We start from the raw sequence: 16,971 nt of genomic DNA, 5'->3' as shown, positions 1-16,971 counted from the left end.
GGGGGCAGAGGGAAGGCACGGGGGCCGGGGGAGGGTCTGCGGGGGGAGATGTCATCCTGGAGGCTCTGGGTCCCAGGGCCGCCTCCTGTACCTGTCACCACAGTGCGAATATTCTTGCTGTGTCCCAGGAATTCACACTCGTCTCCTTTCTTCAAAATGCCACGTTCGAGCGTGCCTGTCACCACTGTGCCCCGGCCTGGGACGGAACAGGACAGGGCATCAGGGACACCGGATGAAGCAGCAGAGAGGGGAAGGGAATGCGGTGAGCCAGGTCCTCACCGGGGATCGAGTACACTGACTCCACGGGCAGCAGAAAAGGCTTCTCCAGGTCCCGGGTGGGCACCGGGATGTATGTGTCCACAGCATCCAGTAGCTTCTGCACAGACTTCAGGCCTAGCTCAGGGTCACGTTGCTATGAGCGGGAGGTGACAAGACTCTGAAACTTCCATTCTGTTCCTGTTACTTGCCCAGAGCCAGGCCCCGCAGAGCAGAGCTCTGGGTGCCCATCCAGCCCCATCCCCAGCCTGACCCCGCCTTCACCTCAAGGGCACAGAGGGCAGAACCGACAATGATCGGAGTCTCCTCCCCTTTGTAGCCAAACTCAGTCAGCAGTTCCCTGATCTCTAGCTCCACCAGCTCCACCATCTCAGAGTCCTGCACAGCGTCCGCCTTGTTCACATACACCACCACATGCTCGACGCCAATCTGCAGGTAAGAAAGACACACAGATGGTGTCCTGAATGGCCCACCACCCCACCCTCCTTCCACCCTTCCCAGGCTCTTGAGTACCTGTCTGGCTAGCAGTAAGTGTTCTCGGGTCTGGGGCATGGGGCCATCATTGGCTGCCACCACCAGGATGCAGCCGTCGAGGGGGGCAGTGCCTGTGATCATATTCTGGGGAGAGAGAGGAGAGGAAGTAGTGCGATTCCACACCTCCCCCGCTCCCCAGCCACCTAGCTAAGCACAGACACTTCTTTACCACCTGGTATGACTGGTCAGGCCCACAGATCCAGGATCTCCAACCCATACATCTCAAATATCTTAACCTCCTCCCCACAATTCTAACATTTTTCCTGAGGGGGGCAGTTCCCAAGCCCTGTCCCCAGTGGCTCTCTCACCTTAACGTAATCTGCATGACCCGGGCAGTCAGTGTGGGCATAGTGGCGGGCGGCTGTGCTATACTCCACATGAGCCGCATTGATTGTGATACCTCGGGCTCGCTCCTCTGGGGCGTTGTCAATCTCTTCGTACTTCTTAAACTTGGCCCCACCTCCCTCCGCTAAAACTAAGGGAAGGAAGGGAACACACTTTTCAGTAAGGCCCTTTCCACTTTAGAAAAGGACTGTCTAGGAGAAGCAACCTTCCAAGATACCCTCCCTCAACTCCTGGGGCTAGTAACTTCAGGTCAGAAAAAAAGGTTATAGAGCCTCAAGGGCTAGCCCTGTGACTTCTCTAGGCTAACAGTTCTGCTTACAGGGCACCTTCCCAGGGCTGGAGGGAGGCCACTGCGGGGGGTCCCCCAACTTATGCATCAAAAACTTCGTGTTCATGGGAAATGTCTTCTGCATCCTGCAGTGTACTGTCCGCCCAATTTCTGGCGCCTTGTGCCCTAAGTCACTTCAGTCGTGTCCAACTCTGTGCGACCCTAGGGACTGTAGCCTGCTAAAACTAAGGGAATTCCCGGAAAGGAACACACTTTTCAGCAAGGCCCTTTCCACTTTAGAAAAGGACAGTCTATGGACAGGCTCCTCTGTCCATAGGATTCTCCAGGCAAGAATACTGGAGTAGATTGCCATTCCTTTCTCCAGGGGATCTCCTCGACCCCAGGGATCGAACCGGCGTCTCTTACGCATAACCTGTATTGGCAAGCGGGTTCTTTATTACTAGCGCCACCTGGGAAGCCACCTGGCGCCTTGGGGCCGCACTAAACATCTAGGCAGGTGCTCCGCGGGCCCCGCCCCCCGGCTCCAAGTCCCACCTGCAGAGCAGGCGCTGCTGGAAGCCCCCCACCCCAACCCCACTTACTTTTCGTGATGGCCGCGGTCAGGGTGGTCTTGCCATGGTCTACATGGCCGATGGTACCCACGTTCACATGGGGCTTGTCACGCACATAGGTCTTCTTGGCCTCCACAGCCAGGCCACGGCACAAGACGGGCAGTGCCTGAGCCTTCAGCGGCCGCAAAAGACCCTGCAATAGTGGTGCCGGGCCGGCGCCGAGACCTGCCGGGGCAGATGCCTGGAGTCACCGCGCGGGTCTGAGCCCGGCAGCTCCCGACGACCCCCACGTGAACCCGGGCTACCATGGCCCTCCCCGCCCCCTCACCGCTGAAAAGGGGCGTCGCGCGCAGCAGGGTAGCGGCCGCCATTGTGGTCGTACTGGCGCCGTAGAGTGTACCGAGCACCGGCGCTGGCGCGTGCAGCAGGAAAAGGGCAATTGAGAATGGAAGTCGCTTCCGGCGGAAGTTAGGGCCGAGAGGGCAAGTCTGGGCCCCTCTAGCCTCCAATCTCTATGGCCCTATCAACTTCCGGGCGCGCGACCTAACTCGTCCAGGAAAGTGCTGATGGTGTAAGGGTGGGGAAGCTTTCCAAGGCGCCCTCCGACCTCGCGGGCTCAGGAGCCACGCAGTTCTCTCTGGTGGCGCCGGGCGGCGATGTGGAGCATCTCATAGCGCGCCTACGCCCGGGAGGCTCATGGGCGTTGTAGTTCCCAGGGCCGTAATCTGTGCTGGCACGTATCGTGGGAGGGCGAGGCCAGGTCCGGAGGGACGGTCCAGGCCTTCTTGAAGCAGAGGCAGCGGCCCCGGCGTGGGTGACTCCAGAACGTCTTGGCCCCGAACCACTTGGAGTCCAGTCCGACCCGCCGCGCGGGTCTGACGACAGATCTGGCGGCCTTGTGTCGCAGCTGGAGGTAGGACCAGCCGCTGCGGCCAGGCTGAGGGAAGACTCCCGGGAACCTGTTGGGCGTGGGTCTCTAGTGTGACCCACCGCTCTCCTAAGTCTTTGTTTTCTTATCTGTAAAGTGGGAATAGTATCTATTTCACAGGAAGATCGTGACATCTAGCTCTGAGAGGAAATGAGCTGGGCAAGAGACAGAAAAGCCCACAGTCTTTGAGACACCCCCACACCCCGGCTCACAGCCTGCGGGGACAGAGTTTCCTGCCCACCCCTGTCGCCCCTCAGCAGGCCAGAGAGTAATTCTCTCGACCGTCGGTCAACCCACCTAGTTTTACAGATGACCAGGTGAGAGATCAACTTCTTGTGCCTTTAAGGGCAGCCTGAGTCTGTCTTGTTCCCGCTGTGTCCCTGGCACCTACCACAGGGCGGGGCACTCAGTGAGTGCTCAGTTAATGTCTGTTGACTGAATGAATGAGTGCAAGGATAGTAAATGACCTTTAACTTTCTCATCCATCATCTCATCACCGTGGGATGATAATAGCAGCTGCTTAACCTTGATTAATGTTTCCGAAACTCATCAGCTCCTAAGACTCAGTTGATGGTGTCTGTTTCAAATAGATTCCTTAATTCCTCCCTTGGAGATTATGATTCAGTAGTGTCTGGGTACAGACAAGAAAACCATATTTATTTTTAACACTCTTCTTAAACTCAGAGGAGTTTGGGGGACTCAGAATTAGAGCTTTTCATGGTTCAGGCGTTGTGCTTCATATTGCGTCACATTCAGTATCACATTCAATGTTATCCTGTGTGATAGGACCCCATTTTATTAGTGAGAAAACTGAGCATCAAGGTAATTAAGGAACCCAACACAGCTAAACTCCGAAAAAGTGTGCACTTAGCTACTTCACCATACTATAATTTAACTGTCATTTTACAATGAGAAACTTCCTAAGACTTCCGTCTTCCTGGCCCTCTAAATCCATCAGCTTTGATGAGGAAGGGCTTGTACAATATGAAAGGGTTCTCCTTGTCCCCAACCTGAACCTCAGTCATTCCACTTCTAGAAATTTATCCTAAGACACTGTCAGCCACTACCAGGATATGAAATATTGGGGGCTGGTACTTAAATTAATGCTTTCTTTTTTTAGTGGTGCTATATTTATTTTAATGTGTATTAGTTTGAAAGAAAGGCTGGCATTGTAAATGTTTAAAAAAATGTTGAATCAATTAAAAGAAACACTTGGTAGATAAAATGGGTGATATGAATATATGGCAAATCTGGGGAGAGGTGTATATGAATGACTGAAATTTGCAAAACACAGTGCTCAGAAGAGTCCAGAGGGAGAGAGTTTTTGTAGAGCTGTTGACTGTTGCACCCTGTGTCACAGGAGTCTTGATTTGCAGATAACAGAATTTACATGGGCTGGTTGGAAAATTGTGTCAAGGTGGTAGGCGGCCTACAGAATTGTGGGGTGGGCTGGAGAAACAGATCCTAAGCCATAGGTCTGATCTGACCTGCTAAGAAAGCCGCTTCTACCGCCACTGCCACCAGACACTAAATGCCAGGACTTGGACTTGTCTGCAACAGCTGCTGCTCATGGTCCTGCAACCACTTCCACATCAAGAGAGTGACCTTTGGGACTTCCTGGTGGTCCAGTGGTTAAGAATCTGACTTCCAGTGCAGGGGACTTGAGTTCAAGTCCAGATGGGGAACTAAGATCCTACAAGCTGCAGGGCAACTGGGCCATGTGCCACAACTACTGAGCTCGTGGAGTGCTCTGGAGTCTGTAAGCTACAACAAGGATCCCGCCTGGCACAACTAAGACCCAACACAGCCATAAATGAATAAACATTTTAAAAAGAAGGAGACACCGAGGAGACAGACCACCTTCTGACTCTGGGAGTTGTTGCATCAGGATGGGAAGCCTGGAACTATCATGCCTATCATGCTCCCATCCATGGTGAAGCCCAAAATCCAGAAGTGGGCAAAGCAAAGAGGATCTTAGAAGCCTGGACTCTACATGGTGTGAGATGACAAGTATCTTTATTGTTTAAGGCAGATAGTGTTAAGAGTTGTCTGTTACTTGAAGCCAAATACACCCTAACAGTTAAGTCTGCCTTACAGCACTTGGACGTATTTCTTGGTGTCACTTGTCTGAGACTAAGTGACTTGAGTAGGGTGAGGACTGGGCTTCCTTTATCTCCATATACTGTGTGCCTGGCCACAGCAGGCCTCTGTGCATATTTGCACTTGAACTGTTCACGAGCTTTCCAAATCGAAGGGTGCTACCACTGTGATGCTATGAACCTAACATACCCCAAACAGGACACTTTGTTTCTCCCCTACTCTCCTTACATATCTGAATAAATGGCACCACCTTTGTCCTTTCCCCCACCCCTACATCTGTCCATTACCCAGTCCCACTGGTTCTCTCTCCAAAATAAATCTCAGTGTGACCGCTTCTCTCTCCCCTGTCAACACTGGGGTTCAAACTGGGATCATCTCTCGCCTAAGTTACCTCATGATGTCTCCAGTGGGTTCTCCAGCTTCTGTCCTTATTCTCAATATCTGTCAAATCCATCTTCCACACGACCAGATCAGTCTTTAAAATGTGAATCAGAAATGAATCCTCCCTCAATGACTCCTTAGTACACGTGGAATAAAATCCAAACTCCTACTTTAAATGGGTGAATTGTATGGCAGGTAAATATATTTCAGTAAACATATATTTTTTTGGTCAGTAAACATAAGAAAAAAAAGTCCGACATCCTCCCTACGGCCTGTGATCTGGCATGGGCATGATCTAGCCCCTGTCCACCCCTCTGATCCCCATCTGGTACTTTCCTCTCACTCTCTCCAGCCACACTGGGCATCCTTCTGTTCCACAAACACCCCACGATTGCTTTTACCTCAGGGTCTTTGCAAATGTGCTTTTGTCTTCCTGGAATGTTCTTCCCCGGAGCTTTCCCCATGGCTTGTTCCTTCTCATCTTCCAACCTCACATGTCACCTCTTCTGACACCCTCTTACCAACGGTCCTCTTATTTTCTTCATAGCACCTAAGTATCCAAAATTATCTTAGTAGTTGGCTTGTTTGTTGGGTTTTGTTTTTTGTTATTTTTTTCTCTCTCACCAGCTCATGATACTAATAACTTATTTTTTATTTTAGGGATAGTTTCTAACAATTAGGTCAAGAAACATTTGTTGAAGGAAGAATTTGTTGAATCATTTCAGTTGATCATTCAGTGACGCATTGTGTTGGGCTTAAGTTTCTCAGTGTTTTCAGTGGAAAGCAAATTTTGTATTCACATTCACTTAAAAAATACAAGTGAATCACTATAACTTCTGAGGCCTTTGCTTTATAAAATGGGGGTGAGTGAAGAGGCTAAAATTTATGATCTGTAAGGATTTTTTGTAGCTGTTTAACTTCTAAAAGGAGGTGGGTCTGCTGTAATTGAAATGGGTTCTGGGCTGACCTATAACTTAGTAGCAAATTGGGGACTAGGACTTAAAGCCTTGTCCTTGATACCACTCAGCAGACTTATTGGAAACTCAGGGGCATCTTTCACTCTTTTCAGGGGCTCACAAGTTACAGACACTTCTGTCACTCAGGATATTCCAGCCAGCCTGGCAGTGTTTCCTCAGAAATCCCTCTGGACATTCTCCTTGGAATTCTGCCTTGGCCGGGTCAGCATCACCCCCCTCCTGGACCACTGCACCCATCTCCTCTCTATGTCCAGTCTCAACGCTCCCATACTGGCCCTGATTATCCTTCCAAACACAGAACTCCGATCACACTCATGTCACTCAGATGTGAGTGGAGACATTCCAGTTGGAAACACTCTGTGAAGCTCACACAAAAGCTGCTAAATAAAAGGCACTTGAGAGGCTGCCTCAGTGCCTTGGCCTTGCGTAGCTTCTTAGAGGGGGCTACACTTTGGAGCCTGAAACCAGAGGAGGAAGACTGGCAGAAGCAGGGGAATGGCGTGTGTAATACCTACGTGTAATATTACGTAGACAAGCCTACATGAAGGTGGAGTGTGTTAGCTGTCAGATGTTCTGACTGAGCAAAGCATGATTTGTTTGGAGGGGCAGGAAGTTCTGGCCAAAACACCAAGGCTGAATTTGATGTCTCCATCTCATGGGGTGGGGGAGGGTCCAGATGACCTCCAGAAGCAACCGGTAAGCAGCCACTTTCCCCTCAGGGAGAGACTCTGGTTTTCCTTTGAAGAACCACCCTCTGCTGTGCTCAGCCCATCCCTACCTCAGGTGATTGATCGGTCCATGATCCAGTGTTTACCAATCAACCTAATCTATCCTTCATGGTCACAACTGTCCATTCAGGGTTAGTATTGTGTTTCAGCCCCCACTGGTGACCTGAAGTTCAGTTCCGGCACTTACTGCCCAGAGTTAGCAGAGACCCCACAAGGTAAGGGCTCACTCCACAAGACTGCCCCCACTTCAGATGCCAGCTGCAAGTGGGGTCCCCTGGCCATCTATCCTTCTTGCCAAGCACCTACAGATCCGGGAGTGTCCGTGAGCCCCCTCAGGTTTGATAATTTGCTAGAATTCACAGAGTACAGAAAAGCACTATACTTACATTTTAGTACAATTACGATTATATTTTATAATTAAGGATACGTCAGGAACAGCTAAATGAGGAGCTACATAGGGAGAAGTCCTGGAGGGTCCACATAGACTTGGGGCATATCACTTTCCCCACACATCAGTGTCTTCACTGACAAGAAGCCCCACCGAGCTTCAGTGTCCAAAGTGTTTATTAGGGGTTTCAGTACTTAGGCACAGTGGAGTAAATCACTGCCATGTGACTGAACTCAATCTTCAAGTCCCCTTCCCTCTGGAGATGAAACTGGCTCAAAATCTCAACCCTCTAATCATAAAGTTGGGGCTTCTGCTGACCAGCCCCCAACTTGAAGCTATGTAGAGGCTTGCCATTAGTCATTTCATCAGCAAAAACTCAGGTGTGATCGAAGGGGTTCACAAGTAACACACTTCTGTCACTCAGGAAATTGCAGGAATTTTAAAAGTTCTGTGCTAGGAACCTGCAACAAATACCAGACAAATTCCTTATTATACAAAAGATGGGCACTGGGTGACCCAAGCTGAGCTGATGAGATGTAGCCCTACTTCACTTGAGCTAGAATTATTGGAAAAGCTATGATCTATCTCTGCTGGGACCGAAGCTAGTAGAATGTAAGCTTGGAACTCTGGTGGCCATCTTGCTCCCTAGGAGGGGGCAATCTGCTTGAGAAGGAAGATAACCCAGAGGAAAGCAGAGCTAAGAGAGCAAGTTCATATGGACCCTGTTTGAGCCTCTGGCTCCTGCCATGCCTCGTGTCATTCTATCTCTGATTTTTTTTTTTTTTTTTTTAGCCATGCCACATGGGATCTTCTATGCCACATGGGGTCTTCCTAGACCAGGGATGGAACCGTGCCCCCTGCAGTGGAAGCACAGAGTCTTAACCGCTGGACTGCCAGGAAAGTCCATACCTCTTACTTTTTAATTCTGTGAACCAACAAACTCCACCTCTTTTAGGACCTTAAATGGAGTAGGGGAAGCAGTGGTCCTATTACTTGTAGCTGAAAGCATCCTGAATATTACATCCCCTGTTCCTAAGGAGGAAGAAGTGTTTTGCTTTTCACATTAACAGCTTGCTTAACCTGGGCTCTGGACCCATCCTTCCCCTGGGATGGTAATTGAAACTTCACTCCTTCAATTACCATCCCTTCTACTGGCTCCTTTCTCCTAAGACTTCAGACATAAAATCCAGCTTCCCTCAGGATATAAACAAACAAGCAATCCTTTCCATCCTCTACAGCCCTCCGTATCTCCTTCCCTTTTTGGCCAAACTGTGTAGCACAGCTCTTCACATTCCCACCCCCACTTGTTCACCTTCCATTCATCCCTCAGTCTGCTACCATTGGCTTCTGCTTCCTTCACTTCCCTAAAAATGACTCTCAAAGTCACTAAGCAATCTAAGTCAGTGTTTTCTATAGGAGACGAGAGCAATGCCCAGTCCCATGGATCCCTTATCATTTGTGTATGAAGTGTTTGCCCAACCACCCCACCCCACCCAATTATGCGCATGCACATGCTCTTATTACCACACCCCCTGGTCTTTGGTCTGTGGTGTTTTTCATACAATTAGACCTTCTAGATGTTTTTTCTTTTTCTTGAGAACTGTCCTGTCCTCAGGCTACTGGAAGCTTTGCCTTGATGAAGTGCCTGAGAATTGACGTCTCCCAGGGGAAGCCCTAGTTTACCGCTGAAGAATGCTGGTACAGGAAAGGCCCAGCTCCCTTGTTTCTGGATAAATCTGAGTCACAACTTACATCCAGAACTTCCCTGAGGAATCAAGCTGAACTACTCTCACACGTTCTCTGAGATTACACGTTCTCTTGGTTTCCTCTCCTGCCCCTCCCACTCTTTTACTAGTTTCTCCTGGTAGCACTCTAAAAAAAAATCACTGGCACACAAATTCTCATCTCTGGGTGTGCTTCTGGAAAACCTGATCCAAGACATCATCTCGGCACTTTCTACTCTTTTTTTTTTTTTTTGGCCTGCCCGTTAAATGTGGTTTGTTTCCCAAAATTAAGTTCTAGGCCCTATTCTCTCTACAGGTAATACCAGGACAATCTAATTCATGTCCATGCCTTTAACCACTACTTGTGTCTGATCACGGATCACACTGCTCAGACTGTAGATCTGTCTCTGGTGGACAGCTCCACCTAGTCATCCTCAGACATCTCTTACACCAATACAGTAAGTCATTAGGCACATGTGACTATTTTAATTAACTAAAAAAACTCTTCAGTTCCTTAGTCACACTAGCCACATTACAAGTGCTCAAAACCCACATGTGGCTGGTGGCTACCATACTAGGCAGTCCTGATAGAGAACATTTCAGTCATTGCACAGTTTATTGGACAGTTTAGACAATATTTCCAAACTTAATTCATCATCACCAGCCCCTTTCTGTATTCCTCACCTTGTCTCTCTTCTGGACAACAATGGGCCAACTACAGAGAAAGGGAGTGTGAACCTGTCAGGGAGGAGCGGGGTGATCACAGAACTAGAGTCCTTTCCACTGACATCTTCTGAATTGGAAAGATGGATGGACAAAGATGGTGACGAAGACCTTAACAAAGGCCACCTGGTGAGCTGATGCTAATTCGGCTAGAGCTGGGGGAGAGATGGGGACTAAGACTGGCTAGGCCAAGACTTTGTGTTTCAGGAATATCAAGTGATCCAAGCCAATCAGCTAAAGTCAGTTCTGGAAATTTTACTGCAAATATCAGAGCAAAAACATGCCCCTGCAAGAGTTGCTAGGCTATTAGGACTTAAGATTGGAGCTATAGAAATCTATTTTGCCACTAAGGGAGGCACGGGGAGAGCTCAGTCTAGAAGTGAACCACAGGTTACTGATATCTTTTGGCCCTTTTATTCAGCTGTTCTGAATAAACTTGATCCATTCTTTTCAATGGCTTGAGTCCAAAGAGTCCCTTATTGCTTAGGCCAGTGGAGCTGGGTCAATGAGAGATCTGAGTGACTAGGATCTCATCCTGCTCATGATTTCAACTGCCCTCTACACCTTAATACCGTCTCAATTTCTGTATTTGGCCTTGATGTCTCTCCTGAGCTCCAGACTGTGTGTCCAACTGTCTCCTGACGTCCCACAAACACGCCCAAAACTGACCTCATTATTCCTACCGCCCCCACTTCCAGTTCCCAAGCTCAGAGATGGAATCTCCTGGAACATCCAGTACTTTCGTCAAAGAAACCACCAAGGTCGTAAGTTCAGGCTCCGCCTCCTCTAAGGGCCTCACCAAGGTCACCCGCATCTTCCCTCCCCCAGCTCCTTGGGGGCGGTGTCCTCGAACCCCTCAGCGGCCCAGGACGGCGCTCTAGGCTGCGACGGGCCCTTCAAACAGCCTTCCCAACTCGCTGGTTTCCGGTACCTGGCTCCTCTAGCCTCCGTCAGGCCCCCGAGACTCTACTCCACTAAAGTCCCTTTGCTATGGTTGACAGCTCCCCTTTGTCCCGACTTTTCTCCGGGAGGATGTTCTGGTAGGACCCAACCCCTTCTTATGGCTGCTCCTGCCGATCCTGGTAGGCGCAACTGGAGAAGTCACTGAGCCCTCCGAGACTCACATACTCCCCGCTCTGGAAGGGCTGCACGGAGTGGGAGGATGGCGGAAGTGAGTGTGAAGGTGCCCTTCCTTCTCCCCGCTCTTCTCTATGGTCGCTTCCTACGGTGACGGGAAAAAAGGGGGTCCCGACGCCTGCGCAGAACCGGGCTGGGAGCTAGTCGCGGAGCGGGGGGTGGGGCAGGAGCGGGAGCTGCCGCCGCCGCCGGAGCTAACCGCGGGGACCGAGATGCAGGTGGGACCGGAACCGGAACCCCCCTCTTCAAGTCCCTCTTCCCTCTCCGCGACCCGGCCCCGACGCTTGCGAGGAGCCCTGGGTGGGGGCGGGCGTGGGGGGGTCTAGAGGCAGGAGGGGCGCCCGGCCCCGGAGAGTGCAGCAGACAGGGCTGCTTCCTTGGGGGCTGCGGCCCCGGGGAATGGGCGGGTAGAGGGTGTCCGGGGAGGAGGGTCGGGTCGAAGTGGATTGACCACCGGGTCCAGAGGGTCCGAGCCAGGAGCGGAGCCTGCACCCTCCACCACCCGCCCTTCGGGAAATATCAGAACTGAGCCAAGAGGCAGGTGCAGTGGGAAAATGTATCTGAGTCCCGCTTGACGAAAGAGAAACTGACTCACCAGCTTAGGGCCCGCAGGGTCAGCGGGCCTGAAGGGGGGCTTGGTCTGCCTGTGGTGCAGAGGGTTGGGTGGGCCGGTGTGAGCTGAGGTGGCCTCTACCTGGAGATTGGGCTCTCTGCTGTGTCTACACCTCTTGGCTCGGTTCCCCCGTGCTCCATGACTCTTTAATCTCCTGGCGTCTTCTCGTTGGTTTGGAATTGCCCCTATGGTTGGAGCCATCTCAGTGTGTAGGGTCCAAGCCAAAGAGAAAGGGGAGGGGGCGCTGACCTGGGTCTGAACAGGAGTCTGGGGTTTGGGGAGATTTGCCTGAACTGCCTTCACCCCCTTCTTGGTGCCAGTCATCTTCAAGTATAACATGGGGGAGGAACACTTAACAGAAGAGCCATGGGTTTGTAAATTCCCTGCCCAGCTTTGCCACTTGCTAGTTGTAAGACCTTGGGAAGGCTCTTCCTTTTGCTGATTTCTCTTTGAGAAAATCAGAACCCCATAAAAATAGTAATAACGACTGTCATTTGTTGTGTGCTTACTTTGTGTCAAGCCGGGACACGTCCTGTTTAATTCTCCCAACAGTTCTAGGGCTTAGGGATCATTAGTCCTGTTTTATAAATACGAAAACCAAAGCTCAGAGAGGACGTGTAATTTGTTCAAGATCACCCAGCTAATAAGTGGCAGTGATGGAATTTCATCCTAAGTCTAACTCCAGAGCCTATGGCCTTAACCACCAAGCTAACCAGCCTTTAGGGCACACTCCTCTGTGAGAGAAGAGGAAGGTGAGAAACCCAGGGCCCCAGCTCCCTGTTTTGTTTTACTTTGTGGCCAGCAAAGACTCGCCCAGACCCAGCCCACACTGCTGCTGCCTCTGGGCCCCAGGCTGGAGGGCCACCCAACAAGTGGGCTCTGGCCCTTCCAAGCCTTCCAAATACAGTGCTTGGTTACTGGGCCCTGGGGTTGGCTTTCGTCGGTCTGTCCTTAATGAGCAACCTCCGTCCTCAGTGATGGACCGTGGGAGGCAGGGTCTCTTAAGCTCTGCAGGCCTGGCTCCCTTGCAAGCTGGGGCAGTGAGGGGCAGTGGCTTGAGACTGGCACAGTCAGTGCCTGGGGACGAGGACTATGCAGTGGGAAAAACAGGAGACTTGGAGTTCTGAAACTTTCTGAGCTCCGGGTTCCTCTTTTGTTACAGAGGTTGTTAAAACCTCTCGCAGGGAAAGGTAAGAATGGCAACTGGGAAGCAGGTGATAAATATCAAAGGATCATTTTAGAGAAGGGAGGGAACGTGGAACAGATTCCTGTTTAGAGGAAGGCGCTGTCCAGCGGTCCATCACACCTGGAGCTGAAGCCAGGGAATGTGGATCGGGGAGACAGCAGGGGGAGGGTGCAGGCTAGACATTGGAGTAGGGGGGCGGTTGATTGGCTGGGGCTTGTGGGGCGCAAGGACCTGGGGAAGGGCAGGGAGGCAGTGTGGTGTGTGTTCCAGTTGCACTCTAAGAAGTCTAGACCAGAGGAGGGGGTCTGGCCCCGTCCCACCTCAGCAGTGACTCCATATATGTGCCTCTTCCTTCTGCAGCTGCTGCCGCTCACCCCGTGTCTTCTGGCCGCTTCTCTCTTTGCCGCCCCTCCCCACAGGCTCCCCCTCTCCACCTCCTGGGGGCCATCATGAATGGTGCCCCTTCCCCGGAGGATGGGGCCTCGCCCTCCCCTCCCCCGTTGCCCCCGCCGCCTCCCCCAAGTTGGCGGGAGTTCTGCGAGTCCCACGCCCGGGCGGCCGCCCTGGATTTTGCCCGCCGTTTTCGCCTCTACCTGGCCTCTCACCCCCAGTACGCGGGGCCAGGGGCCGAGGCCGCCTTCTCCCGCCGTTTTGCCGAGCTCTTCCTGCAGCACTTTGAAGCGGAGGTGGCCCGGGCCTCCGGCTCCCTGTCGCCACCCCTCCTGGCTCCTCTGAGTCCTGGTGTGGAGGTCCCGCCACACGACCTGTCCCTTGAGAGCTGCAGGGCGGGCGGGCCCCTGGCTGTGCTGGGCCCTTCTCGCTCATCTGAGGACCTGGCCGGCCCCCTCCCTTCCTCGGTCTCTTCCTCTTCTACAACCTCCTCGAAGCCGAAGCTCAAGAAGCGCTTCTCTCTCCGCTCAGTGGGTCGCTCGGTCCGCGGTTCGGTCCGCGGCATCCTGCAGTGGCGGGGGGCCGTTGACCCGCCCTCTCCAGCGGGGCCCCTGGAGACGGCTTCGGGACCCCCGGCGTTAGGTGGGAACAGCAACTCCAACTCCTCTGGCGGGGCTGGGACTGTCAGCAGGGGACTGGTCAGCGACGGGACGTCCCCCGGGGACAGATGGACTCACCGTTTTGAGAGGCTGAGACTCAGTCGGGGAGGGGGGGCCTTGAAGGATGGTGCAGGCGTGGTGCAGCGGGAAGAGCTGCTGAGTTTCATGGGGGCTGAAGAGGCTGCCCCTGATCCCGCCGGAGTGGGCCGGGGAGGAGGGGCAGCGGGGCCTACCTCAGGGGGAGGGGGACAGCCTCAGTGGCAGAAGTGTCGCTTGCTGCTTCGAAGTGAAGGAGAAGGAGGAGGAAGTCGGCTGGAGTTCTTCGTACCCCCCAAGGTGAGGCCCAGCAGAGGTGGAGTGGCTGGGAGCAAGGGGTTGAGCAACCAGGGTGGTGGCTTGGCCCGTATACCGAGCTATGCTTATTTGTTTTGTTGTTTTTTTAAATAATTTGTATTTATTTATTTGGCTGTGCTGGGTCTTCGTTGCTGCGTGGACTTTTCTCTAGATGCAGCAAATGGGGGCTACTTTCGTGGTTTGCAGGCTTCTCACCGCAGTGGCTTTTCTCATTGAGGAGCACGTGGCTCTCGAGCGCTCCGGCTTCCATAGTGTCGGCTCGCGGGCTCTATAGAGCACAGACTCAGTAGCTGTGGCGCACAGACTTAGTTGTCCCGCAGCATGTGGGGTCTTCCTGGACTAGGGATCAAACCTGTGTCTCCTGCACTGGCAGGCAGATTCTTTACCACTGAGCCACCCGGGAGGGCCTGGGTTTTTTAAAGCTAGCTCCTGACTCTGGATTAGTCGCTGTGGGCACGACAGAGAAAGCAGTGTTACTTGTCTAACTCCCTTTGGGTGTGGAAGGAAGGCTGAATCTCTCTGGAGGGAGGGGTACGATTGTCTCTCCGCACCAACAGTCTGGGTCTTGTTCTCTCTCGTGACCTAGGCATCTCGGCCTCGACTGAGCATTCCCTGCTCCACCATCACCGACGTGCGGACAACCACAGCCCTGGAGATGCCTGACCGGGAGAACACCTTTGTGGTTAAGGTAGGAGGCCTGGGCTCCCTGCCCTCTTGGAGCACTCATGTTAGAGAGAAAGCTCTTTTCGGAGATTGAAGCAAGGGATACACATGCAAGGAAGGGCACAGATGCCAGGTGCCTTGAGAATGTGTCCCCAGGGCGGCGGCTTTTCTGGGAGGGGGGTGAGCAGGAGGATGTCCTTGCTCCTGTTAGGGTTGCATTAGGGCCTTGAGACCTGGAAGTGGCCTGTGGGCCTCCTCTCGTCCCCATAGGTGGAAGGCCCCTCGGAGTACATCCTGGAGACAGCTGATGCGCTACATGTGAAGGCCTGGGTGTCTGACATCCAAGAATGCCTGAGCCCGGGGTGAGGAGCCCGACTTCTGTCACTGAGGGGCCCAGGGGTGGGGGTGGGGAGCAGCTGTCCGCCTCTCCGAGGTGACTTGTCCTCCCAGCACCGTTTTCCCTGTCTCTGCAGACCCTACCCTGCTACCAGTCCCCGCCCCATGACCCTCCCCCTGGCCCCTGGGACCTCCTTCCTGACAAGGGAGAACACAGACAGCCTGGAGCCGCCCTGCCTGAACCACTTGGAGAGTCTGCCCAGCCAGGGCCTGCTGCTGGGACCCAGTGAGAGCAGCGACCGCCTTTCGCAGGGTAAGGGTGGGGCCTCAGAGAGCCGAGGACCCTGGGACCTGCCATGCAAGCCCCCCAGCTGGGAGGCCCGGGCCCTGGCCCTCTCTCCAGGCTCCGCTGTGCACCTCAGCTGCCACCCACCAAACATTTGACTTTTGTCCCTGAACAGGCCCAGCCACGGTTTACCAGTTGGAACCATCATCATCACTGCCCCGACCCAAGCCCCAAGCCAGCCCTTCTCCAGCATTCTATCCCCGCCCCTTCACCTTCTCCATAAGCCTTGTGCTGGCCACCACTCTGGCCGGAGATAATGGTTCTCTTAAGCTCACAGAACACTGTGTACATCTTTGTTGTGTTCTTACTCTGACCTCCACGCATATGTTGATGGTACTAGGATTTCTTTTGAGTCCCAACTTCTAAACACACGTACGCTGCCCGCACACATAAACACAAAAAGACGTGTCTACCTGGCCCCAGCTCACCTTTCTAGGCTCTACTACACTCTTCTGATTCCCCATTCCGAGCTCCAGTTTCACTGTGCCTTGCACACAGCCTGAGTAAAGAAATGTATTAAAGAATTTAGGGACCAGAATGGGCTTTACCAGGTCTTCAGTTCTGATCGCCTCATTTCTCAGGCAGCTAAGAGCAGAGAGGAGAAATGGCTTTTCTGAGGTCATCCGAGGATCACTGACAAAGACAAAGGCTATGCCAGCTTGTTCCTGAGCCGCAGCGCCCTGCACCCCGCATATTCCTGTTCTCGGAGCACTAATATGTAGGACGCGCCTGTAGGCTCCTGCCTGCTGCTCAGCAGACACTCAGGAACTCCTAGTACATCCTCGACCCTGTGCTAGGCTCTGGGCGGGATGAGGAGCTCAGATCTGAGTTGACATCCCTTGTAAAAAGCAGGGCTTCGACCTGGTGAGCCTGAACAGCACCAGCAGGAGGCCTTGGGAACTCGGGAGGAAGAGAATCAGGGAAGGTGGGCTAGATGAGGAATTCTGCACAGAGGAGGAGAAAAGAACATGGCTTGGAGAAAGGAGATGGTGCAAGCCGAGACCTGAGATGGGGAGAGCCCTGGACATCTGAAAAAGTTAGGTGGGGTAATTGGGCTAAATCAGAGGACACAGGAATACAGGATAACATGAAGATCAGGTTGGTTAGGTTGACAGAATTCACAGGAGAATCTTTGATGCCACTGAGAGTTGAGGGCTTTGTCCTGTAGACAAAGTACCTATTTTTAATGTGAAAATACTTGAGGGGTTCTACCCCCCAATTCTGCAACTATAGAGTTGCTGTAATTTCAACTGTTGATTCAGAAGAGATGTGGGCACATTTGGATTCTAAGACCTTGTTGGAATCATTGCAGCCCTTTCAGCAGTGTGTGAAGCATAAGTTAC

The 16,971-nt window shown here is 52.6% G+C and overlaps 2 protein-coding genes across 7 annotated transcripts in view; one reads left to right on the top strand and one right to left on the bottom strand.

Annotated features, from left to right (window-relative positions):
• Positions 1–2,457, bottom strand: part of TUFM (Tu translation elongation factor, mitochondrial) — a 4,090-nt gene extending 1,633 nt beyond the window's left edge. The window contains exons 1-7 of the mRNA XM_010837259.1: positions 2,324–2,457; positions 2,026–2,220; positions 1,119–1,285; positions 790–894; positions 541–705; positions 280–412; positions 92–196 (exon numbers count right to left, since the gene is read on the bottom strand). Of these exons, the coding sequence (XP_010835561.1) occupies positions 92–196; positions 280–412; positions 541–705; positions 790–894; positions 1,119–1,285; positions 2,026–2,220; positions 2,324–2,366 (913 nt within the window). The 5' untranslated portion in view covers positions 2,367–2,457. The remainder of the gene's footprint in view (positions 1–91; positions 197–279; positions 413–540; positions 706–789; positions 895–1,118; positions 1,286–2,025; positions 2,221–2,323) is intronic.
• Positions 2,458–2,541: 84 nt separating this feature from the next.
• Positions 2,542–16,971, top strand: part of SH2B1 (SH2B adaptor protein 1) — a 17,110-nt gene continuing 2,680 nt past the window's right edge. For 2 of the 6 annotated variants that reach the window (XM_010837256.1, XM_010837257.1), the window contains exons 1-4: positions 11,122–14,265; positions 14,870–14,971; positions 15,217–15,308; positions 15,420–15,595. In XM_010837256.1, the coding sequence (XP_010835558.1) occupies positions 13,330–14,265; positions 14,870–14,971; positions 15,217–15,308; positions 15,420–15,595 (1,306 nt within the window). In that variant the 5' untranslated portion in view covers positions 11,122–13,329. The other 4 variants (XM_010837254.1, XM_010837255.1, XM_010837252.1 and 1 more) reach the window with 4 other exon arrangements.

The sequence above is a fragment of the Bison bison genome, unplaced genomic scaffold (assembly GCF_000754665.1).
Source record: "Bison bison bison isolate TAMUID 2011002044 unplaced genomic scaffold, Bison_UMD1.0 scf7180017864072, whole genome shotgun sequence".
NCBI classification, from domain to species: domain Eukaryota; kingdom Metazoa; phylum Chordata; class Mammalia; order Artiodactyla; family Bovidae; genus Bison; species Bison bison.
Note: the sequence above shows the minus strand (reverse complement) of the source record. Positions and strands in the feature narration are given on the sequence as shown.